The sequence below is a fragment of the Vipera berus genome, assembly GCF_964194415.1.
Source record: "Vipera berus genome assembly, chromosome: 2".
In the NCBI taxonomy this organism is placed as follows: Eukaryota; Metazoa; Chordata; class Lepidosauria; order Squamata; family Viperidae; genus Vipera; species Vipera berus.
Genome location: NC_138203.1, coordinates 285,681,732 through 285,697,085, shown reverse-complemented (window position 1 = coordinate 285,697,085; position 15,354 = coordinate 285,681,732). Strand labels below are relative to the sequence as shown.

The 15,354-nt window shown below is 43.8% G+C and overlaps 1 protein-coding gene across 1 annotated transcript; it reads right to left on the bottom strand.

Moving 5' to 3' along the window:
* Positions 1-5,071: 5,071 nt before the first annotated feature.
* On the bottom strand, positions 5,072-14,176 carry LOC308661738 (uncharacterized protein). Its single transcript, XM_081316909.1, has 6 exons — positions 13,571-14,176; positions 11,683-11,800; positions 11,527-11,582; positions 10,705-10,807; positions 8,195-8,278; positions 5,072-7,275 (listed from the first exon to the last, which is right to left on the bottom strand). Exons 1-6 carry the CDS (start codon positions 13,967-13,969, stop codon positions 6,347-6,349), a joined length of 1,689 nt encoding a protein of 562 aa, XP_081173035.1. The 5' UTR covers positions 13,970-14,176; the 3' UTR covers positions 5,072-6,346.
* Between the last annotated feature and the right edge of the window lie 1,178 nt (positions 14,177-15,354).

The following is a 15,354-nucleotide window of genomic DNA, read 5'->3' as shown; positions in this document are numbered from 1 at the left end:
TGTTCCAAGCTTTCAAGCTGCTTCCCTTTAATGTGGATAATCGTTCTCTGCTTTCCCTCTAGAGTAGACTATTTTTTTAATTTATTTTAATTCGATTTATATCCCGCCCTTCTCCGAAGACTCAGGGCGGCTTACAAGCTTAGCAGTAGCCTTCATTCTATGTATATGCCTGCTTATTAGGGCTTTCACCCCCCCCAAGCGGCATTATTACAAAGTCAGCTTAATTGCCCCCAACAATCTGGGTCCTCATTTTACCTATCTCGGAAGGATGGAAGGCTGAGTCAACCTTGAGCCTGGTGGGATGCGAACCTGCACTAATTGCAGGCAGCTGGTGTTACTTAAGGAGGCATTAGCCCACTGCTCCACCAAGGCTAGACTAGAGAAAAGGTTGAACTCTTTCTCTTTATGGAAAGGGATGTGTAGTCAGTTGAGAAACCGGATGTTGGCCAAGAGCCATTCTCTCCCAAACACAGAAAAACAACACCAAAGATGATTAGGGGACTGGAGGCTAACACATACGAAGAAGGGTGACAGGAACTGGGCATGGCTAGTCTAGTGAAGAGAAGGACCAGGGGTGACATGATAACAGTGTTCCAATATTTGAGGGGCTGTCACCGAGAGGAGGGGGTCAACCTATTCTCCAAAGCACCTGAAGGCCAGACAAGGAGTAACAGATGGAAACTGATCAAGGAGATTCAACCTAGAAATAAGGAGAAATTTTCGGACAGTGCGAACAATCAACCAATGGAACAGCTTGCCTTCACAAGTTGTGAGAGCTTCATCACTGGAAGCTTTCAAGAAGAGACTGGACTGCCATCTGTCAGAAATGGTGTAGGCAGGGTCTCCTGCCTGGGGGGGTGGGGGTTGGACTAGATGACCTATAAAGTTCCTTCCAACTCTGTTATTCTATTCTATTCTATTCTATTCTATTCTATTCTATTCTATTCTATTCTATTCTATTCTATTCTATTCTATTCCATTCCATTCCATTCCATTCCATTCCATTCCATTCCATTCCATTCCATTCCATTCCATTCTATTCTATTCTCTCTGGTCTCATCTAAAGTGAAACCCTGAAGTCACACGACTCTGAAAGTTCCCACTTCAACTGCTATTGTGACATTTGGAATATTCAGGAAGGGGAATGTTTGAAGGGGCGGAGCTAACAGTTACTCCCTGCTTGTGGGGAACATCTAATGTAGAAACCCAATGCTGTACTTCTAGTAAAACAGTACAGTAATTCTGAGTGACTTTGCCCCAACATCTCTCTCAAAGGGAGGACTTTCCAGCTTTTGTACTGAAGATACTAAGAAACACTTTTATTGAGGAACAGCCCCTGATCTGAGGGGATAAAAGATGGTGGCTGTGGCATCTGGTATATGAAGCTATGGAAGAGCAAAATGGAGATGCTGAAGAGGAAAAAAATACTGAAGGAAATCATGTTGCTAAATGGAAAAAAATGCCAAATAACCAAGTTTTACAACAACAAAATTACCTCAGGAAACAGAAGTGTGAAGAAACTGAGATGGCACATTCCTCTCAGCAAGTAAAGTAGAATTCATTTAATAAGGGAGAGAAAACAGCTAAATATAGGAGCAGTTTAATAAAGGAATTTGAGGAGAAACATCCATCATAGGATGTTAAAATACAGAATTAAAAATGATCATCAAGTATGAAATTAGGACAAGATTAAACCTAAAGAGCTTAGAATCCTAGACCCTCTACACAAAATGTATTCATATTTTCTTTGAAATGACCACAAATTGGTGCATGGCAAATTTGATTTCCATCGCTGAGAACTGAAATATACTTTTCTTAGTTTCCAGAAAGTTTACTATGCAAGGAAAACTAAATGGATACCTCTGAAGACCAACAGAATCGAGTGTAAATCTCAATGGAAGACCAAATATGCCACTGTATTGAATGACGACCAGAGATTGATGACAATCACAGCATTTTCTTACAAATGTTACGAAGTGCTTTGCTGTTAGAACGACTTCCTTTGTTCTGTTCCCAAATCTTCACTGGATCCTTGGACCCTAACATTTTGTGAGGCTTTTTTTTCATGTCGCTTCTTTTTTTCAGACATTTTATATACCTCAATCAGGTCCCCCATGCTGCCGCCTTTTCCTTATTCCTTAACATTCTAAAATATTTTACCCATTTTCAGAAGAGAGGGGTTGAAGATTCATCACTCTTACAGTGCTTTTGACTGGGCCCTTGTTTAATTTCCTAAATCTCAAAAAACATCTGTCCTTCCCTTACCTACAGTAGTCTTCCTCTTCCTCCCTTTTCATTTTACCCTTCACTCTTTGCATTCCATGCAGGAGTTTCATCCCACCGTGTATTAGATCATAGTCCCCTCCATGCATTGAAATGTTGTGTTCTTCCTATTCACTGCATATTTTGTGTATTTGTAAAAAGGTAAAGGTAAAGGTTCCCCTGCACATGCATGCTAGTCGTTTACAACTCTAGGAGCTGGTGCTCATCTCCGTTTCAAAGCCGAAGAGCCAGCGCTTGTCCGAGGACGTCTCCATGGTCATGTGGCCAGCATGACTAGACACCCAAAGTGCACGGAATGCTGTTACCTTCCCACCGTAGTGGTCCCTATTTCTTTACTTGCATTTTTACGTGCTTTCGAACTGCTAGGTTGGCAGAAGCTGGGACAAGTAACAGGCGCTCACTGTTACGCGGCACTCGGGATTCGACCCGCCAAACTGCCAACCATCTGATCGACAAGCTCAGCGTCCTAACCCACTGAGCCACCACGTCCCTTTGTGTATTTGTAGAGACCCTGACATTGAAAAACCAAATGTACAGGTATAGTATAGGGGGTACCTTGCTCAATAGTAGTAACTGTGAGAGGGATCTTGGAGTCCTAGTGGACAATCACTTAAATATGAGCCAGCAGTGTGCTGCAGCTGCCAAAAAAGCCAACACAGTGCTAGGCTGCATTAACAGAGGGATAGAATAAAGATCACGTGAAGTATTAATACCACTTTACAATGCCTTGGTAAGGCCACACTTGGAATACTGCATCCAGTTTTGGTTACCACAATGTAAAAAAGATGTTGAGACTCTGGAAAGAGTGCAGAGAACAGCAACAAAGATGATTAGAGGTCTGGAGGCTAAAACATATAAGGAACGGCTGCTGGAATTGGGTATCTCTAGTTTAATGAAGAGAAGGACGAGGGGGAACATGATAGCCGTGTTCCAATATCTCAGGGGTTGCCACAAAAAAGAGGGAGTCAAGCTATTTTCCAAAGCATCTGAAGGCAGGACAAAAAGCAACGGATGGAAACTAATCAAGGAGAAAGCAACCTAGAACTAAGGAGAAATTTCCTGACAGAACAATTAACCAGTGGAACAACCTGCCTCCAGAAGCTGTGAATGCTCCAACACCGGAAGTTTTAAAGAAGAGACTGGACAGCCATTTGTCTGAAATGGTATAGGATTTCCTGCCTGAGCAGGGGGTTGGACTAGATGACCTCCAAGGTCCCTTCCAATTTTACTATTATGAACTATGAATTATGAATCCCCATATTTATATTAGATATCTCATACCCTTTACCTGCCGCACTATTTACTTGACATTGTTATTTGGGGGGTGTGTGTGTGGCCTCCCCCTTATTCATTTAAAAATGCTCAGGTCAGGCTTTCACAGCACCTTTCAAATATTCATCCTAATTCTTGGGAGATATAGCATATCATTACCGATAAACGAGAATACTTGTAGCTCTGGGTTGAAATGAAGGGTCCTTCGTGTTCTTTGAGCTTGGTTGTTTTCTTGCAAATGGTTAATTACCCTCACTAGGTACTATCATCAATGCTAGTGAACTGTCTGCAAGAAAACAACCAAACTCAGGGAGTACCAAGGTAGCATATTATTGCTTCTATCTTGCAACTGAAGACTCCAAACTATATTGTACATTCACCTAAGTAACAGTAAGCAAAGTCAATAACTTCTGACCATGTAGTCGGCTGTTTGTATCCAGTATTATTTCTCTTTCTGATCCATGTCCTTCAGACTAAGGTAATAGTTCTACCTGAAGCTCTTTCCACGCTGTATGCATTTGTAAGGTTTCTTAATAATGTGGATCCATTTACTGTAGAGTATAGCTCTTTTCATCCTCTTATGGGACTCCCTCCTATGGGAATTCTTCATGAGAAGTAAGAGAACTGCTGAAAATACTATTAGTTATGAAATCCCTAACATTTTATTATGAAATCTTTATTATGAGAACCATGAGGCCCTCAATCTTTTACTTTACAAATTCAGAGTGCCCAGGATCATTGATACCTAAAGAAAATGGTTGATGGGAATTGCCCTTTCACAAAATGATGGCAATGCAGATATGATCAAATTCAAAGAAAAAAATAATCATGAAGCAGGTGCTTATATTATTCACCAAAACATTTTCTGGCTCACCACAATATTTACCATCAATATCTAGATGAAATGACATTTTGCTGGAAAAGTAGAATGATACACCGGACTGTGCTACAGCCATGTTTTTTTGAAAAACTTTGATCATTTTCCTGGGCCTATGTGGAAACCAAACACGTTCTTGGAAATAATGATGATTCGGTACTCCAGATCTTATTTTACAGAAGATTGTGCAATGGGGTGGAGAACGAGGACTAACTGAATCAAAAAAATTGAAAATGACATGATGCAAGCAAGAAAAAGAAACAGAGAAAGAGGAACGCAGATTAAATTTTAAGCTGGAGTATGGGATCAGTTTGTCCGAAAGGTTTTCCTTGATTCACTGACTTTTTAAAGCCTATAAGCCAAATGTTGAGATGCAAAGGAATTCCTCCTTCAAATTTCACTCGAAAGCACCTATAACGTTCCATTTGCCACAGTCATTGCAACAGAAAGAATAAGACCATCGCAGTTCGACAATTTTAATTTTTCCTTCATCAACTCTCCCATCTTCCACAGCATTTAAATTATGTACACTACCCAGAGTTCCTTATCAATAGTAGTAAAATTTACAAAGGCTTATATGGGGAAAGCTGCTTTTGAAAAACTTGCCCCACAAGGAAAATTCAGGTTTTCTTTAAAAAAAAAAAAGAAAAAAAAACTTCCGTATTTCTCTTCCAGAGTTTTGGGAACCTTGAATTAAAGGCAAGTCCTGGTCAAAGATAAGCAGGCAGTACAACACTTCATTTATTAAAAATGACTGTGTAAAGCAAGAGGCCCCGAACTCCTAGGCTGTAACCCATTTGGAGCTGAGCTGCACAAGCGGCAGGTGAGCATGCGTGTGGAGCTCCGCTTATGTGAGTTGCGGGCGCTTGCACTCACATGCAAAGCTTCACTTGCGCAAGGGGCAGGCCCCTGTGCTTCTGCGTGAAGCTCCACTCGCATAATGGAGCTGTGCATAGTTGCCTGCCTCTTGCATGGAACCATCCGCTCTTCCCAGTGCTGGGCCGCCAAGCCAGAAAGGTTGGGGACCGTTGGTGTAAAGTGACAGTATGGAGATATTAAAAAAAACACCACCACTTCCCAACAAATCAACTATAGTATTAAGTATAATGATAGGGTGTTTTTTTGCCAAAGTTAATTTGAGGTCACTAGTTAGGTGCCCAATTAAAAATACACATATATGTACTAGAAGGATTTTTCTGCCACATTTTGAGCAAAGCAATCTTGGTCTACCATGCTGAATCTCCTTGGCTACAGATCGGCCAGATAAAAACTGATCCTTGACTATTTACATATCTTTCCATTGACTTCATGGAATCTCTTTAAAATGAAGCATTATGCGATCATGGGAAATCCCCCCCCTTCAGTCCATATTACAACTTAATATGATTCTTCCCTTTCTATGTTCTACAATTTAATATGATTTTCCCCTCTCTACATTCCCTGACCTGATGCAAGACTTTTGAAAATTGTTTGATACATGGGACTATTACTTCTCACTTCCATGAGAAATTGCTTGATGCAATTTTAAGCAGGCATAATACTGCACATAAAACATGCAGTTGGTCCTCGGCTGGAATTCAACATTTTTAAGACTATCAATGAAATTAACCTCAAACACTAAGCATTTTAGAACACTCAATCCATTCCATATTTTGAGGCAAGCAGGAATAACTCTAGGAAGTATTGAAAATATCTAGATGGTAATCATGGCCACATCATCTAAGCCCTGCTTTTCTTTCTGCGATTCCTGTTCAAGACAGATTAAAAGGGACAAGGATTCAATCACAGGGCCCTCAACGTGACTTATTTTTAACCCCACCTTGTAGACATCCCTGGATAGAAGAGGTGAAAAGTAGGATCCCACATCCAACAATATCCTTTCAGTGCAATCTTCTTACAGGTTGCACAGTGACTTTAAACTCGTTCCTTGGGTGCATTAGAGAGTTCTTCCCCAGCATGAACTCTCTGATGCAGTTTAAGGTCTGAACTGCTACCGAATTGCTTTGCACACTCGGAACATTTATGCAGTTTCTCTCCCGTGTGGATTTTTTGATGCGACTTCAGGTTTGCACTGTCGCTGAAATTCTTGCCGCAGTCTGAACGTTGGTGTGACTTCCCCTCAGCGTGACTTTTTTGATGTGTTTTCAGATTCATGCTATACCTGAACGTCCTTCCACAGATAGAACATTTATAGGGTTTCTCCCCGGTATGAATTCTTTGGTGGGTCTTCAGATTCATGCTGTGACTAAAATTCTTCCCACACTCCAAACACTTATAGGGTTTCTCTCCCGTGTGGATTTTTTGGTGCGTCTTCAGGTTCATGCTGTGAGTGAAACTCTTCCCGCATTCCAAACATTTGTACGGTCCCTCCCCAGTGTGGCTTTTTTGATGCATTTTGAGATTCATGCTGTAGCTGAAAGTCATTCCACATTCGGAACATTTATATGGCTTCTCCCCCGTGTGAATTCGCTGATGTGATTTCAGATTCATGTTGTACCGGAAATTCTTCCCACACTCTGAACATTTGTATGGCTTCTCACCCGTGTGCATCTTTTGATGTGACTTAAGGTTTGTGAAGTTCTTTCCGCACTCTAAGCATTTGTAGGTTTTATCTCCTGTTCTCTGCGGTTTAGTCAGTCTTACCTGCTCACTTAAGCCACCTCCAAACTCAAGGGATTTCAGGAGCTTTTCTCTACTATTACTCGTATTTTTCATTTCTTCATTATATTCTTCTAATTTTGGAATTTGAGAGAAGTCGGCTTCTTCAAAAGAGGCAGGTTTCTCTCCCCATTTCTGTTTTTCTTCCAATTTCTGTTTATCCTGTTTACCGCTTTTTCCATCATCTGAGGGAATCAATAAGAGGAACCTAATCAGACAAAACTTTATCTCCAATTCTGGAAGAGCCCCTAGACTCAAAGAAGAGGTGGTGTCTGGACAATACCTTCAACCAAAATGATACTAATCACATTTTGACTGTATTTTATATTTGCTTGTAAAGTGTGGTTTATAAATCATTATTTATGCCTTCGCACTTTACAAGATCCAGGCCAGCTGAGGCTTATTCCTTAAACCATTATTAAATAAATGCAAAGCATGACACAGCACAATCACCAAGATGATGCTATATATGCAAAACGAAAAGCTATTTGTTTAGTTTGGACATAATGACATCACTTAGGCACTATGACATATCACTTTGTTGTTTCTATGTAGACAGAGAACCTATACACTAGAGCAGACATGTCAAACACAAGGCCCGGGGGCCGGATCCGGCCCGCGAAGTGGTTTCATGTGGCCCGCGAAGCCATCCTGGAAACAGTGAGGGAACGGCCCCCACTGCCTTGGCCCTGGCCCAGAGACCCTCCTTCTGCCAGAGACCCTCAGATCTGTCCCACTCCTGCCCAGGCCCCCATAGGCACCCTTGATGTGAACGATGTAGAGCTGGCCACACCCACCCAGTAGGCCATACGCACTCTAGCCACGCCCACCCAGTAGGCCATGCCCACCCGGCCCCCTGAGGGCAACCGCAATGCTGATGCGGCCCTCAATGAAATTGAGTTTGACACCCCTGCACTAGAGACAAATTCCTTGTGAGTCCAATCACAATTGGCCAATAAATATTCGATTCGATTCCATCCCATCCCATCCCATCCCCATCCTACCCTATTCCATTCTGCTTAGTGAATTTGGTGATTATAATTTATTCAGTAAATATCGCTAAGCAAGCCATGGCTTAATGCAATGTGTGAACTGAATGCTTACCTGCTGGTCTTTCTTCTCCTTGAGAATCCTTGACAGATGGGTCCTCAGTTACTTCCTGCCATGAGGTGAATTTCGTTTCGGGAACTGAAACAAGAGTGTTAGGCATATGGTGTTAGCCTACAATGTTGGGTTGAAAATATATTAACCATGATGTTATGTCTTTAAGATGTTAATTGGCCAATGGGTGTGTAAGTGTTCTCATGGCCATAAGAGGAAGCTAGGAACGTAGCTTCTCTCTCTCTCTGAATTCACTGATTTCTACTATTACTGTTTTTGCTCTGCTGTTGGTTTACTACTGTTGTAAACCTGAACTGTGTATTGACCTCTGGACCGGTAAGAAGACTTTGTATTTTAGATTACTCCTTGGACTGATTATTTTTGATTGTGCATTTTTATTCTTACACCACCTCAAAAGTAAACTACTTTTTGCTTTTACAACTCAGTATACTCTTGTGTTTACTGTGTGACTCTTGCTGCTCTCAGTACCCTTCCTTGTCTGTGCAACTCTTTGGTAGCACAAGGAGACCTCTGCACAACAAATTTCTTAACAAAGAGTAGCAAGGGAAAAAAATGAAAACTTACTTCTGGTGCATTTTATGATATCAAACCATTATTGATTTAAATTTGGCCCATTGCTTAATTAAAGTTAAGACACTAATGGCAAGTATTTGTAGTTCTTACACACAGAAGAGCAACAAGGTTCCTATAGAAAACACAGAAACAATCGTGGACAAGGAGCCTGGCAGTTAGCATGAATTAAGCCAGTATTGGTGTTTATTTATTCATATTTTTGCAAATAACTCAAGTGTGACAAACCGGTAGCTTATCTTGCTAGCATTGATGGGGGTGCTACTGTAAACAAACAGGGAACAAGCTTCACACTCACTAGCTCTAATGATGTTACCGTAGCTCAGGCCAATTTTATTTTTTTTAAAAAATGATTTATTTGCTGCCTTTATTATTTTTATAAATAATAAAACGTATATAATGCTCTTTCCTCCTCCTATTTTTCCCATAACAACAATCATGTGAGGTCATTTGGGCTGAGAGAGAATTACTGGCCCAAGGTCACCCAGCTGGTTTTCAGGCCTATGGCAGGATTAGAAGTCACGGTTTCCCGGTTTCTAGCCTTACCCACTAGACCAGAATTCCCCAACCTTTTGGGGTTGGTGGCCCAGAGTGGTGGGAGGGGAAAAAGAAGAGATAGTTTGTGTGGGGTGTGTGTGTGTGAACATGGGCATGTGCATGAACACCCTTTGCTCGTGCGAGTGGGGCTGTGAATGCCTGTGATGCTCGTGCGAATGAGGCCGCAAGTGATGCTGTGAATGCTGGTGACGCTCACGCGAGTGGGGCTGTAAATACCCATGCGAGCGGGGATGCGAACGTCATGACGCATGCAGCAGCACTTGTGTGAGTGGGGCTGTAAGTGCATGCATGCACACCAGTGCAACAGCCAGCCACTCATGCAGCCCAGTGGCCAATAAGCCGTGGCCCGGTAGTGGACTGCAGCCTACAGTTTGGGGACCCCTGCACTAGACAACTGGCTCTCTATTCTCACTGCATTCTACAATCCACATGGATCAGCTTACTGCTGTTCTCTAGGACAGGGCTTTTCAACCAGTGGTACGGGTACCACCTGTGGTACACTGGCACCTGGCAGGTGGTACACGACCATCCTAGAAAAGTGGTAGTGTGGGAGGGGAATGAGCTGAACTGGTGGCAGCACCGCACAAGCCTGAGCGAGAGATGGATGGAGGCCAGGATTAGCGCCAGGCTCCAGCTGGAGCTCGGCGCTGATCCTGGCGCTTCTGAGCCCAGAAGAAGCGCCGATCAGCTGGAATATTGCAGCATCTCCAGGGTCTTGTGATTTACATTCAGATGTTTGGCAACTGATTCATTTTTTCAGTGCCATTGGAACTTTGAACAGTCACTAAGCGAACTGTTGTAAGTCGAGGACTACCTGTACTTCATCACTTTTTTCTTGGTCATCAAGTTTTTGACACCTTGCTAGGTGACTGGTGGTACTCGAATGTTGCCATATCCTAAAAGTGGTACAACGGGTGAAAAGGTTGAAAAGCCCTGCTCTAGGACAGAGGTCACCAACCTTTCTCAGTTGGCGGACCGGAGGGAAAGGGAGGGGGCAGCATTTTACGCGTGGGCATGGGCACCGCGTACAAAACGGGGCTGAAAGCAAGTGTGTGACGCAAACGGGGTGGCACTAGCGCCCACCTGATACTCTCTAGCACTGCCCCGTTCTTGCGCGGTGTAGTGCCTTGTGTTTGTGCCTTGCGGCAGCGGCGCTACCATCAGTGGCGGTTTGGGCGTGCACATGTGCGCGCACTGGCCAGCCTGTCCTGTGGCCCTGTGGCCAGCAGGCCACAGCCCGGTAGTAGGCCACAACCCACAGGTTGGGGACCCCTGCTCTAGAACTCACCCACAGAGCACAGTTTAGCACAGTTGATGGCAGTCATTTCTGATTTCTGGTTCTTGTAGCCAAGAAGAAAACTTACCCAGAGACGGCAAGGTCCCATAATTCTCTTCTATTGTGTCCATCTGGTTTGGATCTAATGGATTCCTTTTCTCTGTAGCCACTTTGTTAACGGGCCCTGAGCCCTGGAAAAAAGATGAAAACATGTCATTCAACCACCCAACATTTTTTCAGCTGTCTTCAAACTTCTTAACAGAGAGAAAGTGACAAGACCAACATACATCATGCAAAGCCAAAACATGATTTTTTTCTTTAATGTATCGCAAAGCCACCTGGAGGTTAATATGTGTCAGGGTCACCTGAGTAGTGCAAAAGGGTGTGAAGCCTTCTTGGGACTGCTGAAAGGGCTGTGTTGTAGACTGGAGATAGATGACGTTGTATCCTTACCCCTCTATTTTGAACAAACCTCTCTCAACACAGGGGGAGGGACATGGCATCATCTGTCTCCAGTCTACAACACAGCCCTTTCAGCAGTTCCAAGAAGGCTCCACACCCATTTGCACCACTCAGGTGACCCTGACCACACAGATAAACCTCCAGGTGGCCTCAACGACTCTCTAAAAGAATGCAAATGACCAGCTGTCTGCAAGGAACATAAATCCTTCCATTCCCCACATCCAGTCAGAGCTGAAGAAGCTTCTTGGATGAGAAGCAAAACGTCTTCAAAGAACAAGAAAGTCCAGTTGCCTCCTGAAAAAAGAATCTTTGCGACAACCATGACCTGGATAACTCAGAATCTCCATACACTTGTGCTGGAAAGGGACAGCCTTGTTTCTGTTATTCGGATGAAAGCCACCTATTCTGCAGACACTTTTACTCCTGAGCTTCCCTACATTATCCTTACCTGATCTGACTGCAGAGAAGCGGTTCCCATCCCACCATCAACGGCCATTTCATTTTCTGCAGGTAAAGCAAAGGCACATTTCACATTTTGTATCTTTCACACAGGACCATCAGAGAAGGTGACTCAGTAATGAAATTACCATCCACTAAACTTTACCTAGAGAGGCGGCCTTATCATCCACAATTTTCTCAAACCGTGGCCTCGGATTTATGTCGGCTGATAAATTGTCCGTGTCGGGAAACTCAGAGGCAGGTCTGGCCAGCATCCCTTGTGCCTGGAACCGGGAGGACAGAATCCACACCAAGAAAATTAGTCACCATTTTTGAAAATTTGGGTTCAATCCTTCACGTTGCCAGGAAATTGTCGGCTTTATGGAAGTCTGCTCGAAGAACCAATGGGGAGTCTTGATTTCAAAATCGCTATGATTATGACTTGTTCCCCTTTCAAACCTATTTAACCATGTACTTAAGGTTCACATTCCAATTTGGTTATATCCCGCAAAAAAAAAGGAAAAGCATGTTCTTTGCGGGAGAATTTTAGCTTTTCTATTACCTGCCTACAAATCTCTTGGGATTCACTTGTTTCCATTAAAATGAAAGGTAATGTCAGAATCCATTGATACCATATTCATAAATGGAATGTTTCAAACATTATTCCATGGATTCTGCCATCTGCCGAAGAGAATAGAGGTGTATTGAACTGGTATTAGGCATTTCAAAGGAAAGGAGAAGCCTTTTGAACTGGGGAAACAAAAGGGGGGGGGGCTAGCATCTGGCTTGTGTCACGGAAGAGAGCAATAAACATGAAGGGTCCTAAGTTCCTTTTTCCCACGAGAGGGATGATACGAGAGAAAGGATGGGGGACTGACCAAATGGGGTTAAGGGGGGTTAAACCGGGAACTCTTTATAAGGGTTTACTTCGTGGAATAATATTAAGTCCTGTCTCGTTTCCTACAACCAAGCATGTCATAGTAAAGATTCTTTTTGGAATAGATTTGACTCCAAGAATTTTGTCTTCCTAAGACGTGGTTTGGGGTGGGTCCTGACAGGTAAGCAAAATACGTTGGGCCTGACTTGATAAGTTCATGTGAACTTCACTGGTTACCAGTTGGCACTTCAAGATGCTTATCATTATGAAGCCCTTTGTGACATAGGGGCTGGTTGTTTGAGGGATGGTCCATGCATGGTTATATCTAGGGTCCAGGGTGATCAGGCAGAGTGGACAAGCTCTTGAGTCCTGCTGATAAAGTAGTGCTCTCTGTGGCCATGTGAGTGGCTGGCAGGTATGTGCGTCTGCATATGCGTGCACAGCTCCCCTGTTGTGAGTAGAATAGAATAATTGGAAGGGATCTTGGAGGTCATCTAGTCCAAACCCCTGCTCAGGCAGGAAACCCTATACCATTTCAGACAAATGGTTGTCCAGTCTCTTCTTAAAAACTTCAAGTGTTCGAGCATTCACCACCTCTGAAGGCATCGCTGCGAGCATTGCAGGCATTCATGGCCTCAATAGCGCAAGTGTTGTCGCAGGTGTTTGTGCAACCCTACTCATGCGAGTGCTCGTGGCCTGGCGTGCAAGCGCCTGCATCACCACGAATGTTGTGGGTGCTCGCGGCCCCACTCGTGTCACCGTGAGTTTTGCGGGCATTCGTGGCTCCACTTGTGCGAGCAACGGGTGTTTGTGCATGTGCACACATTTACCCCTCCCACAAAACCATCCCTTATTTCCCCCTCCGTCCCGTTCTGGCCCGCCATCCCCGAAAAGTTGAGGGAACTCTGCTCTAGTTCAAGAGTCTCCAAACTGGGCATCTTTTAAGACTTGTGGCAGGCTGAGGAATTCTGGGAGCTAAATCCACAATTCTTATCCTTCTATTCTATTCTATTCTATTCTATTCTATTCTATTCTATTCTATTCTATTCTATTCTATTCTATTCTATTCTATTCTATTCTATTCTATTCTATCCTATCCTATCCCATCCCATCCCATCCCATCCCATCCCATCCCATACACTCCCCTCCACAATAGAGCCAATGAAAATGCACTTACTTGTGCTCCCTCGATCTCGCTCAGAAGGAACCCTTCCGCCAAGGCCACAGCCTCGGAGCTGGTCTCTGGGCCACACTCTCGAACCCAGTTCCCCATCTCTGGGGGCAGGATTTTCAGGAACTGCTCCAAAATCACCAAGTCCAAGATCTGAGCTTTCGTATGCCTTTTGGGTTTCAGCCATTTGTGGCAAAGGTCATGAATTCGGCTCCAGACCTCCCGAGGACCTTCTGCTTCTTGGTAGCAAAACTCCCTGAACCGTTTGTGCTGCTCGGCCCAGCAACCATGCACCCCACGCAGGATCTTCTGCACCTTCTTCCCCCAGAATTCGGCCCCGTTTCCAACCTCCAGGACGTTGAGGCTTCTTCCAGCTTCAAGGCTCGCCAAATCTTGCTCTTCCATCGCTGAAGTCTGTCTACCCCAAATAGGTCAGAAGATCCACGCTGCTGGATGGCCAAGTTTCTTCCAGAGGCTCAGATGGTTGAAACTCTTCAGCCCTGGGATTTGCAAGACAAATTGCACTGCTGAGATTAAAGTGGTATTTTGCATATCAGACAGCCAGATTAGTTTCTCCCCCCGGGATTTGAAGACTGTAAATGTTATAAACAGTGTGTGTTGTGTGAACCTAGCCAGCTGCAATTTATTTTGTAAACCATCTTAAAGCAAAAAGCCCTTGACCAGTCAACCCAATACAGCACATGCAACGCACACCTTAAAAAGAATTACACTGCCATACATCAAGAATATCTCAGAAGCCGCAAGCAGACTGCTACAACCACATGGAATCGGCATAGCACACAAGCCAACTAAAGCCCTACAAAACATTCTAAGCAAACCCAAAGACCCAGCAACCCCAGAAGAAAAAACAGGAGCCATCTACAACATACAATGCAAGAACTGCAACAGCCACCATGTAGGACAAACGAGCAGAAGAGACTGGCAGAACGCATCCACGAACAGCAACGGGCAGTCAAAAGGCATGACGAAAATTCTTTAATTTCACAACATATAGACAGATTTTAACCACAGTTTCAATTTAGAAAATGTGACAGTCCTAGACCAGGCCAAGTCAAAAAACGCCAGGGAATTTCTAGAAGCCTGGCACTCTGACAAATCAGCCATCAATAGACACACAGACATAGACTATGCAAAAGAGACAATCAACCAGCCTAAAATATCTATGGAGATTCTCAGTCATCCAGGTCCTGGTTGCCCCAAAGGTGCTTTTTCAGGTGGCAACTGGGTTTTCTTGTTTTTTCTTTGAAGACGTTTCGCTTCTCATCCAAGAAGCTTCTTCAGCTCTGACGGGATGGTGGGGAATGGAAGGATTTATACTCCTTGCAGTCAGCTGGTCGTTTGCATTCTTTCGGAGAGTGGTTGAGGCCACTTGGAGGTTTATCTCTGTCCTCAGGGTCAACCCAAGTGGCCTTAACGACTCTCTAAAATGATGCAAATGACCAACTGTCTGCAAGGAGTATAAATCCTTTCATTCCCTACCATCCAGTCGGAGCTGAAGAAGCTTCTTGGATGAGAAGCGGAACATCTTTAAAGAAGAACAAGAAAGTCCAGTTGCCTCCTGAAAAAGCATCTTTGGGACAACCCCCCCCCCAAAGGCTCCAGCACCTCCCCACCAGCAATCAGCACCCAGATCTGCATAGATTAACTCCAAGGTTAACATCACACCAACAATCAAGTAAACAACACCCCAATCAAGAAACTGCCAGAGACATTAGTAAACAGCCCAGCCAAAGAATCCCACGAGCAACATTGAGGTGACCATGCCCACC